This window comes from Anomaloglossus baeobatrachus, chromosome 6, assembly GCF_048569485.1.
Source record: "Anomaloglossus baeobatrachus isolate aAnoBae1 chromosome 6, aAnoBae1.hap1, whole genome shotgun sequence".
Taxonomy (NCBI): domain Eukaryota; kingdom Metazoa; phylum Chordata; class Amphibia; order Anura; family Aromobatidae; genus Anomaloglossus; species Anomaloglossus baeobatrachus.
In genome coordinates, this window is record NC_134358.1 from 222,539,630 (window position 1) to 222,553,398 (window position 13,769).

At 42.5% G+C, this 13,769-nt stretch overlaps 1 protein-coding gene across 2 annotated transcripts in view; it reads right to left on the minus strand.

The window, feature by feature from the left end:
- Nucleotides 1-13,769, minus strand: part of CDKAL1 (CDKAL1 threonylcarbamoyladenosine tRNA methylthiotransferase) — a 1,035,666-nt gene that overhangs the window by 676,953 nt on the left and 344,944 nt on the right. For both annotated transcript variants that reach the window (XM_075314700.1, XM_075314699.1), the window contains exon 9: nt 1,130-1,233. In XM_075314700.1, the coding sequence (XP_075170815.1) occupies nt 1,130-1,233 (104 nt within the window). The remainder of the gene's footprint in view (nt 1-1,129; nt 1,234-13,769) is intronic.

Below are 13,769 nucleotides of genomic sequence, written 5' to 3' on the forward strand. Positions count from 1 at the left end.
CTGTTCAAGCAGTAACACTGAAGGCACCGTTAAACCAAAAAAAAACAAAACACCGTGGTGCTCTTTTAAAGCAAACACACATGCAAAATGCAATGAAAAAAAGATGAAAAGGCACTCACCGGTGAAGCTGTACAAAAATCCTTTATTGGAAAGCGGGTTACGGATCAGGACATCAGGGGAGGCCGGCATGTTTTTGTGTATTTCCCTCCCCTGACGCCCTGATCCGTAACCCGCTTTCCAATAAAGTATTTTTGTACAGCTTCATCGGTGAGTGCCTTTTCATCTTTTTTCATTGCAGTCCAATAAAGTACAAAAAAAATTACCAAAGCCAATATATGCTATACTAATCTACGGTGCAGGAGATATAAAAGTTAATCATAGCACACAATTTAGCCAGTGTGTGTCACATTATGCAATCAAGTGAAATGTATCCTGAACACAACAGGCCCGGAAGCAAGGTCTGAGATGATATGGGCCACAAGGGGTTTGTAGTTCAGGTTGTAAATCTGGGATAGATCCGAGGATATGTTAATCCCCAGGTATTTTAGTAACAAGGTGCTGTCTCCCCGATGGTATGTTAATGTTCAGTATTTCTGATTTGGGAGGTTAACCTTAAAGTAGCTAAACCAACTGTATAGGTCAAACTCCTTGAGAATAGATGGGAGGGAGGTTTTGGGGTCTGTAACATACTGTATATAAGGTGGTCATCAGTACAGAGTGCGATCTTATGCACAGTAGTACAGACTCTAATGCCATGAATGCTAAGGTACCTCCTCAAAGCAACCTCCAGGTGATCCATCACAATGGCATATAGCAAGGTGTAGAGCGGACACCCCTGCCTAGTCCCATTTTTTATTTCAAAGGAGTCTGAATAGGTACCATTACATCGGACCTTGGCAGATTGGTTTTGGTAGAGGGCCCCCTGATGATCAATTGCGGACCCAGATTTATTTTGATTTTTAAATCAAATTACAAATTTTATTTTCATTAAGAATGGACATTAGTATACTAATGGAGCTTCTAAGAAGAGTATCACGTCATGAAAAAGCGGCAAAGCCTACTGTATGCAAGATCAGATTTCAGGCCATTTCTTTATGACATGTTAGAAGCAGTAGTTTTAACCTCTTACCTTGGAACGACTGCTTTGCTCGATCAACCAATTCTTCTATCGAGTAGCTGGCGAGTTCTCCTCTTGCATGTTTAGTCTTGCAATATGTGCATGCATTTAGACATCTGTAAAAAAAAAAATCAAAACAGAAATTAAAACAATTACAATTTGCAAAATCCTTTGAATAATATGTGCATAAAACCACTGCACTCAATTTAGTGTTTAGGCTAAATGTTTAATATATATATTAAATAGATATACTGGTGTACTGCCAACAAAATTGCCCTATTTGACCAATTAATAAACCCTATTGGGATTATTAAGGGTTGGTAATGTACCCATGAGCAAACTACCTTAGTGGATGGTCCTGTGTGCTGCCAACCCAACGCGCGTTTCGTGCATAAAGGCTTCTTGTTTTTACATTAATCGACATTGGTACATTAAATGGCATTTTAGAACATTCGTTTTACCATACTACATAATCTAACTGCTTACTGTATCCATTTCTATCCATTCGCCTTGGTCGTCTTCTCATTGTTGTGAGTCCTATCCGATTGGTGGAATAGAAGGTCTATATCGCACTGTAAACACTTTTGTACCTGTTAATCTGCTGCTAGAGGGTAACATCCTTGTCAATATATTCCTCAGTTGGCAATAATCTGTTAATATCGGTTTTAACATTTTCAATAAAGTCTGTTATTTTAATTACACTCTTTTTGTCTGAGTCACGATCCCCATAGTGGTTGTTTACTGCCTATACCTTAATGGGGATTTTTTTATATTTTTTTTTTCTTCATTGAAAAAGGTATAGATTGATCAATAGTGTTGCATGGGTTCATAAATGTGAATGATAAGTAAAACTGCACCAAAGTAATACCTATAACAACCTTTTTCCTGCTATAGGGATGCTTGAATGACAGTATGTTATGTGATGAGATTGCAGCAGTAAGTGCACAGTGTTGCCTTTTTTGTTGTTTTCAGATCACCAAAGAAAAAAAGCCTTTGGCACAGGAGACATAGTGGCTTCAACAACCTAATACATAGGGAGCTTATTGTTCCAAACAGGTTACTTGCTTACAGAAAATTCCCAGAACAATAGTTTGAGTAAATACTAATTTTTATCACTATTTGCACATACTTTAGAGACAAACATATTTTACACAAACAGAGCCCTCCTTCCTTGTGTCTACTCAAACAAGTTAATTGAAAATATTCAGTTAATAATGGCACTGGCAAACAAAAGGCAAACACAAAGAAATAAAGTCAGTGATTCATAACTGGGTACTGCCAATGTTATGTGTGCTTGTGGTTTGACAATGACTGCTGTGAAACTCTACATAAAGCTAGCTCCAACATAAAATGATATAAATATTTATATGCAAACAATAAATTGCTGTGAGATGCGGGACTACTGGAGACGAATATCTCATCCATCCGTCACCTCTACTTACCGAAGCTAGTTTCTTACCAACACATTTTATAACGGAGGCCAACACGTACTACTATGGATAATATGCCCACAGGTGCCAAAAATGTAAATGAAATAATCCAAACATGTAGACATACTTCTATCTATAGCATATGTTAACATCAACTTCTTTGTACAGATTTTTGCTAACATTTTAAAGCAAATTTCTACCTCAAAGTTTTAAACTTATTGTTGTGGGCATTTTATGTTAGTAACTATTATTGACAGGTTTTTCATTAGTTAAGTGACAATTTCCAGCTATTTTTGTTGACCAACAATAAGATTGAACTTCATGTTTTCTCTCTTGGAAGTTGGAAGGCCACAGCAAAACAGAAAAACATCAATATAAATATATAATTGTTAAATATTTGGTCACAGTTGTAACTTTTGATTTACTAAGATGGCAAATTCGATGTTTTATAACAAATATTAAAGTATTTTAAGAAATGAAGAATATGTTTTAGGTCCCAACTACACATCTCTGCAGCTAGGTACCTAGCCTACCCAAAAAAATGCAAGTAGTTTAACCAGCAGTTCAATTGTTAAGAGAGAATCTGTCACCAAGTTGCTCCCACCCTAAACTAGTTATGTAGCATTTTCAAAGAAGTCTAGAAATACCTTTTACACGGTCTGGCCATGCCTCTATAAATGAGAAATCAATTTTTTGAACTGATATTCAAATATGGCTAAAGATCTGAAGCCTTAGCCACTCCAGCTCTATTCCAAGCCCAGCTGTTTGTGCATGTACATAAAAATAGTTTGGGGTGTAAAATCCTACTGACATCCTTGCTCTGTATACATCACAGATGTACATTAAGGAGTTATTCAATGGTTATGTGAAGGGTGATTCAGAACAAAGTTTCTAATTCACCCAATTGTATAGTTGCTTTATTATGTCACAAGTTCCCAAGTGACTGGAGCGGTCAGTCCCATGTACACTTATAGTTGCAAGTGAGACTGACACTTCAAGTCATAATATGTAGAAAAAAAATATGACTGCTTTTCATTCCTGTGAATTAGGCATTAGCAATGACAGGAGCTAAACTTTAACTCTTTCGCGACCTAAGATATTCCGGCACATCATAGGTTGTGTCTGTGCCTTTAATTCAGGTTTGCTCGGCGAGCCCGTATGTTTTCCCACAAATCTGATCAGAGATCCAACCGTGCTTGCCAACTAGTTAACTAGCGCTGTCAGAGATTTGACAACAGGATTTAACACGTGCCGGCAGGGAGTGCGCCATTTCCCAACACCATCAGCAGCTCCGTGATGTGATCACAGGGTGCCGATGGGTTGCCATTACAGCCGGGGGTCTTCTGATGACCCACGTCACTGTCTTGATGTAGTTCCTGTAACTGCATCACTCTGAACAGCAGATGCGATCAAACTGTATCAACTGCAAGTGCTCTAAAGGGACTAATAAAATCAATAAAAAGTGTAAAAAACTCAAGTTTTTAAAAATGTGAAAAAAATGAAAACCCACAAAAGTTCAAATCACCCCCCTTTTTGTGTAATTGAAAACTTATTAGAAAAAACAACTACCCATATTTGGGATTTCTGGGTTCAGAAATGTCAGATCAAAATATAAAATAAATTAATTTAATCTATGGTAAAGGGCGTAACGAGAAAAAAAAAATTTAAATGCTAGAATAGTTTTTTTGGTCTCTACAATGTTCCAATAAAATACAATAACAGTCAATCAAAACATCACATCTACATAAAAATAAAATAATTAAAAACGTCAGCTCAGGACGCAAAATATAACCCTTCACTGAGCTCCAGATCCCGAAAAATGAGAACGCTTCAGGTCTTGGAAAATGGAGACAAAAACTCAATTTTATTTTTTTTTTAAAATTTCTGAATTCTTTTTCAGCATTAAAAAAACAAAAACAAAAATAAAAATCTATACATGTTTGGTATCTACAAACTGTTATACGGATCTGGGGAACCGTAATATTAACCTGGGGAATCATAATGCCACGTCAGATTTACCATGCAGTGAACAAGACAAATAAAAAAAACTCAAAAACCAATGGCTGAATTGCAATTTTTTTGGTAATTTCCCCAAACTTAGAATTTTTTACCGTTTTCCAGTACAAAATGGGGCAGAATGAATGGTGTAATTCAAAAGCACAACTCATCCCACAAAAAACAAGCCCTCATGTTGTTAGATTGATGGAAAAAAATAAAAATAGTTATGGCTCTTGGTAGAGGGAGGAAAAAAAACTATAACTAAAAACGGAAAATTGCCGCGTGATGAAGGCTTTAAGAGAAGCATTCACCTCGGCTATTGCCATTTACCTACAGATACGGGTTTAATTTTCAGGTACATGTCGTTGCCTTACAGAACATGTGGATACCGGGACGAAATGAACTCTATTTCTCGCCGGCTTTCATTCTTAGGCCTAAGCCACATGGCATGAAAATCAGACCGAGTGGAATGCGATAAAACATCGCAATCCACTCGGACCAATATTAACCTATGTCCCAGCACCCATAAATGATTATTTTCTCGGCCCCAATCGGACCGAGAAAACAATCGCAACATGATGCGATTGTAATGCGAGCGAGACTCTTGCTCTCACACCCATTCAAGTCTATGGGGCGAGAGAAAGATCGCACTGCAGGACGAGATTGGATGAGCAGGACGAGATTGGCAATAGCCGTCTATGGAGGAGAGAAGGAGATAAATCCTTCCCTTCCCTCCTTCGTGCCGGCCCACCCCTCCTCAGCACTGGCCCGCTCCTCCTCAGTGCCGGCCCATCCTCCGCAGTTGAGGTCCGATCGCATGATCGGACCTCAGTCGCAGTGACACTCGCATGACACTCGGCTCCTGCTGCGCTGCCAGCGTGAGCCGAGTGTTATGTGAGGATCGCATTAGTCCCCGTGTGACCCGGCCTTGGAGACAGTGTCCAGAGCAGCTTCAGTCATTGCTTATCACACTGTGAGCTCTGGCTGTAATCATGCCCCAGGACTTCAATGACAGAAGTCACTGAACGGATATGCTGCAGAGCCTGCAGTCAATCAAAGTGCTGGGCATGATTTCAGCTTCCGCTCACAGTGTAGAGAGCAGTGACTGTAGTCGTTCTGCCAGATTTCAGTAATGGAGCCATGCATGGCACGGCAACACTCATCACTCACTCTATTGTGAGTGGAGACTTTATTTACGCCCAGTGCTTTGAATGACAGCCGTTTCTACAGTGTATCAGTGCCAAATCCAGAACTTGTACATGTTCCCTCAGGGTATGCGATGCATAGTGTTCAGCGTTTCTTGCATGCGGATTTTGTTTTAGATTTTATGGAACATTTCCCTATTTATTTCAGTTGTGAAGACCGCTGTCAATTACGTACAATGGCTAGATTTTGAAATCCACACAGCAGGTCAATTTACGTGCGTAAAATCTGTGCAATGTAGATCAGATTTTTAAAATCTCATTTCTCATTAGCTTTGCTGGAGTTACAATGCAGATTTCACCCACACAAATCTGCGCAGTAAATAAACGTGTGTGCATTTAGCCTAAGAAATAAATGCACATGTTGCGGATTTGATGGGGATTATTTCAGATGCGTTTTCACGCTGTGGATTTTGAGGTCAATTTAGGCGTGGATAATTTACGCAATGTGTAGATGAAATTTACCGCTGGGGTCTTTTCCCAAATACAAAAAAAAAGTGTTTTCCAGGAACATAATCTAACACAGGCTTCATTAGCTGTGAGAGGGCGCTTTATGACAAGGCCGAACAATTGATGCCTGCAAAATGCCTTTCTTGCTTTACCATGTGGCTGAATTTGCCTTAGGCCAAAATTACCACCTTCAAAGGGATATTAAAAGACCCGTGTAGGAGATTTTGATGGTCTGCATCATATTCTTAGCAAACAACTTTCCACATCTGAAAGAGATCCCAGTTGGAGTGCTATATTGTCTAAGACAAAGGTTAAAGTGGTACTGGAAGTCAACTGCTCACATCTCAGACACTGGATGTTTGACCAGACAGCACTAAGGCTAAAATCACTACAGAAGACTGTCTTAATAGATCTCATGAGACAAGAAACAGAAGCTGTCATTGTCAGTGGTGTCAGAAACAGAAAGGCCATCTCATTACTGATAGCATACACATAAAAAGCAACCTTACGTGTAGCATTGCTGTCACCGTTTGTACACTAAAACCAATGACATCTGATTTAAACATGTCTTTAAGAACAGCTGCCTTCATGCCAAGAGATCTGTCATAATTCTACCAGTGAACCCTGTTTGAGAGACCTGAAAAAAACCACACTGATGAAAGATTTATGAACTGAAACAGGATTGGTATGAACTGGTAAAACACAGTCCTGACTGTAAAAGCATGAATTCACCATCGATAAAAATGCCTGGAGATCGGTTACTTAGATTAAAAGCAAGTAGAAACAGGATGCTAAAAATCCTGGCTCTTTAAATGCCTGATCTGAACAAGGCAAAGAAGGACAATGCAAAGTGTTAATGTAGTAAACAAAAACTAAAGAATTCCAGTCTGCAGTCTGTAATGAGACGGATGACTTCAGTCTGCTAGGTTTGCTTCATGGCATAGTGAATCCTGTTTTTAATGGATTTATTAAGGATATAATGTATGCGTATGCATAAGGGTCAAAAACCGTACATCTATGGCCAATGCTTTTTCAATTTTGACATCTCATAGGCTACAGGTTTGTTTTTAAGATGATAGAATAGCATAAAAAAGCACTATTCTGAGCGTCAGAAAGCAACAGAAACCTAATGGAAAAAAAGAGGTAATATATATATATATATATATATATATATATATCGTATTTTTCGGACCATAAGACGCACTTTTTTCCTCCAAATTTGGGAGGAAAGTGTGGGGTGCGTCTTATGGTCTGAAGCTGCGGGGTAGGGAGCTGTGGGGAGTCAGCGCTATGCAGTGGGATCACAGTAGGCAGGGAGGGTCGTTGCTGCAGGATGCCGGCTGCTGGAGAAACCACGTGTGCCCGCTGCTTAAAGTAAGTGAATATTCATTAGCTGCTCCCCGCCCACCTCTCTCTGCAGTCAGCGGGGGTGAGGAGCAGCTAATGAAAACTTGTTTAATGTAAACAGCGGTCACACGTGGGAGCTCCAGACGCCGGCTTCCTGCAGCGGCTGAGGAGACTGTGTGTCCGCTGTGTAGGAGGCAGGAGCAGGGGGACGCTGCAGTCATGTATGGCCCGGGGGGGGAAGTGCTGATCACTGCAGTGTCCGGGCCAGAGCACGGCATACTAACACAGCACAGCCGCAGTCTCTGTGCTGAGGGCTCAAATTACTTTCACTTTGCTCCTGCTGCATTTACACTAGAAACAGTCTCCCGTAGCTGACAAGGACCTACAGTGATGTAATGCAGAGGGGTGGACCAGAGCAGCACAGAACAGCACAGTGCCCTGCCTCTTCATTACATCACTGCAGGTCCTTCAGATATGTGAGACTTTGTTTGTAATGCCAGGACCAAACTGAAGCATGGTGAGCAATGCATCACATCAGCAAAAGTGAGACAATAAAAAATATACAAAGGCATTACTGTACACCTGGATGGGGTTGGATCATATACATATACATAGATATAGATAGAGATATATATATATATATATATATATATATATCTATATCTTTACACACACGCACACACACACTATATAACTATATACACACAGACACACACACACACACACACACTCCAGATTGGAGGATCACACACATAATGATGGGGAACATACATATTCCACGATGGGGGCCATATATACAAGGTACCCAGAAAGGAGGATATGAGGACAGAATTTGGGGATATTATTACCTCAGTAACACTGTCAGCAGTAAAATAACTGTCATGACCACACTCTTTTACTTTAATTTTATTTTTTTCTATTTTTTCCTCCTCTAAAACAAGGGTGCGTCTTATAGTCCGGTGCGTCTTATAGTCCGAAAAATACGGTGTGTATATATATTATATATATATATATATATATATATATATATATAAATAAATAAAAAGATTTGTGCCTTCAAGATTATCCGGAATCAAGTTCCCTGCACCGCCCAGGATTGATTGAATTCCTCCAGACGCTACATGTGCTATGGTTCGGTGAGCAGACATATTTTGGTTTTTTTGTTTTTTAAAAGAGTAAAGCTCTTATTACGCAGGGCAAAATCTGCAGTATCAAACAGAGCGATATTTACAGTGTGTGATAACTGCTATTTATCAAAATATTGTTTGATTCTCGAGAAACCAGAACTTTCAACTTGCTTAAAAATTATAGCTTGTCGGCATAAAATTTCACTGAGTAATAAGTCGATCTTAGGGTATAATACATGCTTTAATCAACGAGCAGCGACGTACTATTGACCGCTACAGCACTGTACAGGGCAGCATGGTGGCTCAGTGGTTAGCATTGCAGTCTTACAGCGCTGAGGTCTTGGGTTCAAATCCCACCAAGGACAACATCTGCAAGGAGTTTGTATGTTCTCTCCGTGTTTGCGTGGGTTTCCTCCGGGTTTTCTGTTCTCCTCCTACACTCCAAAAACATACTAAGGAATTTAGATTGTGAGCCCCACTGGGGACAGCATTGCTGATGTATGTAAAGCACTGCGGAATATGTTGACGATATATAAAAATAAAGATTATTAAGATTTAGAGTATTTTTCATTTTATAAGACGCACCGGATTATAAGACACACCCCAAATTTAGAGATCAAGGAAAGGGAAAAAAATACATGGGGTCCGTTTTATAATCTGGTGGTGTCTTACCGGGTAGGTGGGGCAGTGGGCGCTGCTCTGTGCTGGGGCAGCGGGCGCTGCTCTGTGCTGGGGCAGCCGGCGCTGCTCTGTGCTAGGGCAGCCGGCGCTGCTCTGTTCTAGGGCAGCCGGCGCTGCTCTGTGCTGTGCTCGCTGCGAGTGGTGAGGCACTGGCCTTCTAAAGATGTCGGCAGTGCCGGCGTCAAAGAAATGTCGGCCGGTGTCAGCACGTGTGTAGACGAGAGCTGGAGCTGAGAGCTCCGGCACACATGGCAAGTCTGGGCGCCATTGTTTGAAGTCTTTACCGCCGACATTCAGAATGGTCCGCCACAAAAAGCCGCACTGCCCGCAACACAGAACCACATAGAGCAGTGTCGCCCACCTGCTCGTATCTTTCTAGCGAACATTTGATTGTAATAACGAGCTTGTACGCACGATAACGACGCAATAACTATTCGCTCGTCAAATGCTATCGTTAACATTTTTTTCTGTCTAATAGGTCATGAATAATTAGTACAAGAAAAATTACCGTATATACTGGCGTATAAGACGACTTTTTACCCCCTTAAAATAATGGCTACAGTGGGGGGTCGTCTTATACGCCGGATATACGGGGGGGGGAGGGGGGGTGTATATATATGTACACTGCAGCGTCCAGGGGAGGTGGGGGCAGCAGCTCTGGAGCACAGGGGAACGCTGCGGGCTGCAGCCTTTGATCTCCTGCACCCGCTCATATAATATGCACAGCCGCTGTCCATCTCCAATGGTGCTGAAATCGCACGCAGTGAGGGGCTGGGGCAGCGGTGCATATTATATGAGCCTGCGTCCCAGTGTGATCGCACATGCCCACCCCTGTGTTAGATTTGGCCCCCAGGCTGCTGCTCATTCTAAAATAAAAAAGCTTTACTTACCCCTGCAGCGTTTCTCCCCGTGTCCCTGCTTCCAGTGTGATCAGGCAGAGAGCTCAGCCTGCTGTGCCGATCACATGACCACACTGAGAACCAGGAAGTGGAAGAACAGAAGCACGGAGCCAGACAGGAGGGAGCTCAGCGCTGGAGGAGATAAGGAAAGAGGGTTTTATTTTACTTTGGGCAGCAGCCTAGGGGCCATATCTGACACAGGGGGACTTGTGCGATCTATAGGGGCCATGGGCAGCACTATGGGGGTGATATCTGACACAGGGAGACTTGTGCGATCTATATAGGAGCCATGGGCAGCACTATGGGGGCGATATCTAACACAGGGGGACTTGTGCGATCTATAGGGGCCATGGGCAGCACTATGGGGGCGATATCTGACACAGGGGGACTTGTGCGATCTATAGGGACCATGGGCAGCACTATGGGGGAGATATCTAACACAGGGGGACTTGTGCGATCTATAGGGGCCATGGGCAGCACTATGGGGGCGATATCTGACACAGGGGGACTTGTGCGATCTATATAGGGGCCATGGGCAGCACTATGGGGGCGATATCTGACACAGGGGGACTTGTGCGATCTATATAGGGGCCACGGGCAGCACTATGGGGGCGATATCTGACACAGGGGGACTTGTGCGATCTATAGGGGCCATGGGCAGCACTATGGGGGCGATATCTGACACAGGGGGACTTGTGCGATCTATATAGGGGCCATGGGCAGCACTATGGGGGCGATATCTAACACAGGGGGACTTGTGCGATCTATAGGGACCATGGGCAGCACTATGGGGGAGATATCTAACACAGGGGGACTTGTGCGATCTATAGGGACCATGGGCAGCACTATGGGGGCGATATATAACACAGGGGGACTTGTGCGATCTATATAGGAGCCATGGGCAGCACTATGGGGGCGATATCTAACACAGGGGGACTTGTGCGATCTATAGGGGAAATGGGCAGCAATATGGGGGCGATATCTAACACAGGGGGACTTGTGCGATCTATAGGGGCCATGGGCAGCAGCATGGGGGCGTTATCTAACACGGGAACGTGTGCAATCCATAGGGGACCATAGGCAGCACAGGGGAACGTGTGCCATCACAAGGGGGCTATATTCAATATAAGGGGGCCATATCCAGATTAAGGGGGCTAATTTTAGGATGGGGGGCTATGAGGGACATATACCCTATATGATTTGTTAGAGGGACACTGGCATTATAAGATGGACCCCATTTAACATTAAAAAAAAAAATTCTCTTTTCCTTCACCAAATTTGGGGGTGCGTCTTATAATCAGGTGTGTCTTATAAAGCGAAAAATACGGTATATATCATACAGCAGGGGTCGGGAACCTATGACTCGCGAGCCAGATATGGCTCTTTTGATGGCCGTATCTGGCTCGCAGACAGGGCTCCTACCTGTCTATGGGCAAATGCCGGGGCCCTGGAGAGCCGGGGGGGCCCACTCGGCCTCGTCAGTTCTCCTGTCCCTTGGCCGGGGCCCACTCGCCTTTATAGTTCTGCTGCCCCCGGCCGAGTTCCGGGGACCGCAGTCCTCGGCAGCAATCTGCGGCGCCGTCACTTTAAGGCGCGCAGACATCCTGTTTTGAATTTCATCTGTGGGCGGAGCTACCGCCTTCTCAGTCCCACAGATGAAGGAGGCGAGCTTCTGTCCGGCGCTGTGTGGGCCCCCTCTCCACCGTGACCTAATCGGGTAAATGCCCTCCCCGCCTCCCCATTATGGGCCCCGGTGAGCTGCTTCTAACCCCCCAGATGTATGCCCTGCCAATCCCCCCCCCGCCGATGCCGCGGGTGCTGTACCCGCCGAGCCGCGGGTGCAGGCCCCACAGAGCAGCAGAGTTGTGTGTATTTGTCTGTATGTAGCAGAGTTGTATGTGTTTGTCTGTATGTAGCAGAGTTGTATGTGTTTGTCTGTATGTAGCAGAGTTGTATGTGTTTGTCTGTATGTAGCAGAGTGGTGTGTGTTTGTCTGTATGTAGCAGAGTTGTATGTGTTTGTCTGTATGTAGCAGAGTTGTATGTGTTTGTCTCTTTGTAGCAGAGTTGTGTGTGTTTGTCTGTTTGTAGTAGAGTTGTGTGTGTCTGTTTGTAGCAGAGTGTAGTACCATTGTTTCAGTCCAGTTGTGGCTTTATACAGCAGGGAGGAGCATTCCTTGCTGTACTAAGTTAACATTGGAGCGATTGATCTGTCAATGGCCCTTTAAAAACATATTGTACGGCTCTCGCGGAATTAAAATTAACATGTTGCAATCAAAGCAGACTTTTTTTCATTTGGGAGCGGGGTAGTCTTATACAGTGAGTATATCCCAAATTCTATATTTTTAGGGCAGAAGTTGGGGGTCGTCTTATACGCCCAGTCGTCTTATACGCCGGCATATACGGTAACTTTGCAATATATCTTGCTACACAAAAATGTCCCTTACTTTTTCCCCCCAACCTCCTGGAGTGATCATTTACTCTCAATTTACTGGGAAATATATGAGAGCCAGCAAATGGCCAGAAAGTTTCTCTTAAAGGGAATCGGTCAGCAGGTTTTTGCTACCTCATTTGAAAGTAGCATGATGTAGGCATTGAGATTTCAATTTTTCTGTCCACGCATTGCAGCTTTTTTGGCTGTGTTTTTGTGGTGACCAGAAAGATGCAGCATGTCAATTTTTTCTGCGTTTTTGCAAGCATTTTTGAGCCCTTCCAGTAAATAGATTTGACTTTAAAAAAAAAAAAAAAAAAAACACACTGGGCAAAAACCTGAGAGGTTTACAAAGACACAGATCAGGGCTGAAACAAGAGGAGTGTTGGGTGTAACCTCTCCTCAGCTAACAGCGCAGGCCCGGTCAACCTGACAGCTTTTCTTCATGCAATCCATCCAAATGCGTGTAACCTAAAATGCATTGCTGCCTGAAAAAGGTTGAAGACAGACAGTTTGGGTATATGCATTTAACATTGCCTAACAAAATTTTGAAGTTTTTTAAATAGATTTCACTTTTTAGTTATAGATCTTATGCTTAATTCATTTTCTCTAAGAACCCCTCCAAAGAGGCTCAACTGTTCCATTATGGTGTAACGATTTTGTGGTTGTGCCACGGATATTGTTATTCAAAAAACAGATGATTTTATAGAAAAATACTCAGTGTAATCTTCTAATGTACATACACGTCAAAAAAATGTGGATCAAATAATGCAACTGTGTACAAAATGTGGCTGTAAGAACAAAACTTTGAGAATGAGAAAAACAGATCAAATAAAAACCAAAATTGCAAAGAGCTACAAAACAACGACATTTGATATAAATACAAAACATTCATCGCATTTCCAAAACAACATTGTTTGCTTGGGTTACCAAAATGTCTCAATATCTAGGAAACTTCAAAAACCCCACTTGCGTAAATGTTGTAATTGTCTACTTAAGAAAAACATATTGGTTGTTATAAATCTTGTAACATAACATCTTTCCTAAACAAACTGTGGCAAAACAATAAAAACAACCCCTATTAGGAT